We start from the raw sequence: 1,887 nt of genomic DNA on the forward strand, positions 1-1,887 counted from the left end.
GAGATATCATCATAGCTCTCTAGCTGGGCTTTCAGTAGACTGTAGATATTCTGGAACTTCACAGTGATGATCATTTTCAAGAGTTTTTTTTGTTTCTCTTTAAAAATATCATTTGGATAATTAGAATTGTTGGACAATTAGGAGTAGATACACACTTGTGCAAAAAACGTTCACGTGTGACCCACTATCATGCCCAATGAATCTATACAAATTTAAAAAAAATTAAATAAAGAGAAAAATTCTTCACATTTTCCTGAGAAAGAAAATTCTTATTGTGAAGTGATGGTTCTTCCATCATATCCCTGTCTTCTCTGTTCCCTCAGGGGCTGAGAAGGGAGCATGTGTTGGTGGAACCAGACGTCTCTGGAAGACTTCATCCTTCAAGGCCTCTTTGATGACTCCTTCAGCCACCTTTGTCTTTTCCTCTTGATCATGCTGGTCTTTCTTACTGCAGTGAGTGGTAACAGCCTCACCATCCTCCTCATCTGCGCTGATTCTCGTCTTCACACACCGATGTATTTCCTGCTCAGCCAGCTATCCATCATGGATCTGATGCACATCTCTACAACCATCCCCAAGATGGCTAGCAACTACCTATCTGGCAAGAAGTCCATCTCGTTTGTGGGTTGTGCCACCCAGCACTTCCTGTACCTGTCTCTGGGTGGTGCAGAGTCTCTCCTCCTGGCCCTCATGTCCTATGACCGCTATGTTGCCATCTGCCACCCTTTACGCTACACTGTGCTCATGAGCAGAAGGGTGGGTGTGATGATGGCTGTCATGTCATGGTTGAGTGCATCTGTGAACTCCCTAATCCACACAGCCATTTTGATGAGCTTTCCTTTCTGTGGGTCAAGATTCATTTACCACTTCTACTGTGAATTTCCAGCAGTTTTGAAGCTGGTGTGTGGGGACATCACTGTGTATGAGAACACAGTCTACATCAGCACCATTATACTTCTTCTTCTCCCCATAATTCTTGTCTCTGCCTCCTATGGATTCATTCTCCACAGTGTCGTTCAGATGCGTTCAACTGGGAGTAAGAGAAATGCTTTTGCAACATGCAGCTCTCACCTTATTGTGGTTTCTCTCTGGTATGGTGCTTGCATATTCTCCTATATGAGACCCAGGTCCCAGCACACCCCATTGCAAGACAAAGTTGGTTCTGTTTTCTACAGCATCATTACTCCCACACTGAATCCCTTGATTTATACTCTTCGGAATAAGGATGTTGCTAAGGCTCTGAAGAAAATATTGAGGAAGGATATTGTCACCTGGTGACTGCAATTGTAGTTTTCCAGAATGTATATCTGAATAGTATTTGCCTGCAACTGATTTGAGTAAATTTCTGATACTTTTCTGACTAGTGCACAAATAACATGGATAATGTAGAATTCTACTATTCTGATATGATTTCCATCATCTAAACTGATAAAATATTTGCAGTCATTTTAGACCCTTAATCTAAATTTCTGGTTCTAAGAATGGTACAAAGTATTCTACAAAACATCCCAAGTTCTTGGAAATTGATCAAACCACAACAACCAATCAATCTCTTCTCAGAAAGAGAAAAATTGGTCACATGGACACACACACACAGTCCCCTTCTCACCTTTTAACTTCATAAAACTTCCCTAACCTCTGGGAGAAGCACTCTCACTAATAGCATGGTTTGATCCCTTCTTAGATTTTCCAAAACTTCTGTTGAACAGGCTTATGACTTCAGATTCTTTCATTTTGCCTTCTATTTTCTAACAGAAACATCACTAGGTACAAGCTCTTGAAGAACTAAGGAAAAAGTACAACCCAAACCCAAACCCAAAAAACCTTTGGTAGTAAGTATGGGAATGCAGGTCAGTTGGTAGAGTGTTTGCCAAGCATTCATGAAAT

At 41.1% G+C, this 1,887-nt stretch overlaps 1 protein-coding gene across 1 annotated transcript; it reads left to right on the top strand.

Moving 5' to 3' along the window:
• Positions 1–339: 339 nt before the first annotated feature.
• LOC114635770 (olfactory receptor 2AE1-like) lies at positions 340–1,278 on the top strand. The gene has a single exon (XM_028784203.1). It carries the CDS (start codon positions 340–342, stop codon positions 1,276–1,278), a length of 939 nt encoding a protein of 312 aa, XP_028640036.1.
• The last annotated feature ends 609 nt before the right edge of the window (positions 1,279–1,887 follow it).

The sequence above is a fragment of the Grammomys surdaster genome, unplaced genomic scaffold, assembly GCF_004785775.1.
Source record: "Grammomys surdaster isolate TR1022 unplaced genomic scaffold, NIH_TR_1.0 117654, whole genome shotgun sequence".
Lineage (NCBI taxonomy): Eukaryota > Metazoa > Chordata > Mammalia > Rodentia > Muridae > Grammomys > Grammomys surdaster.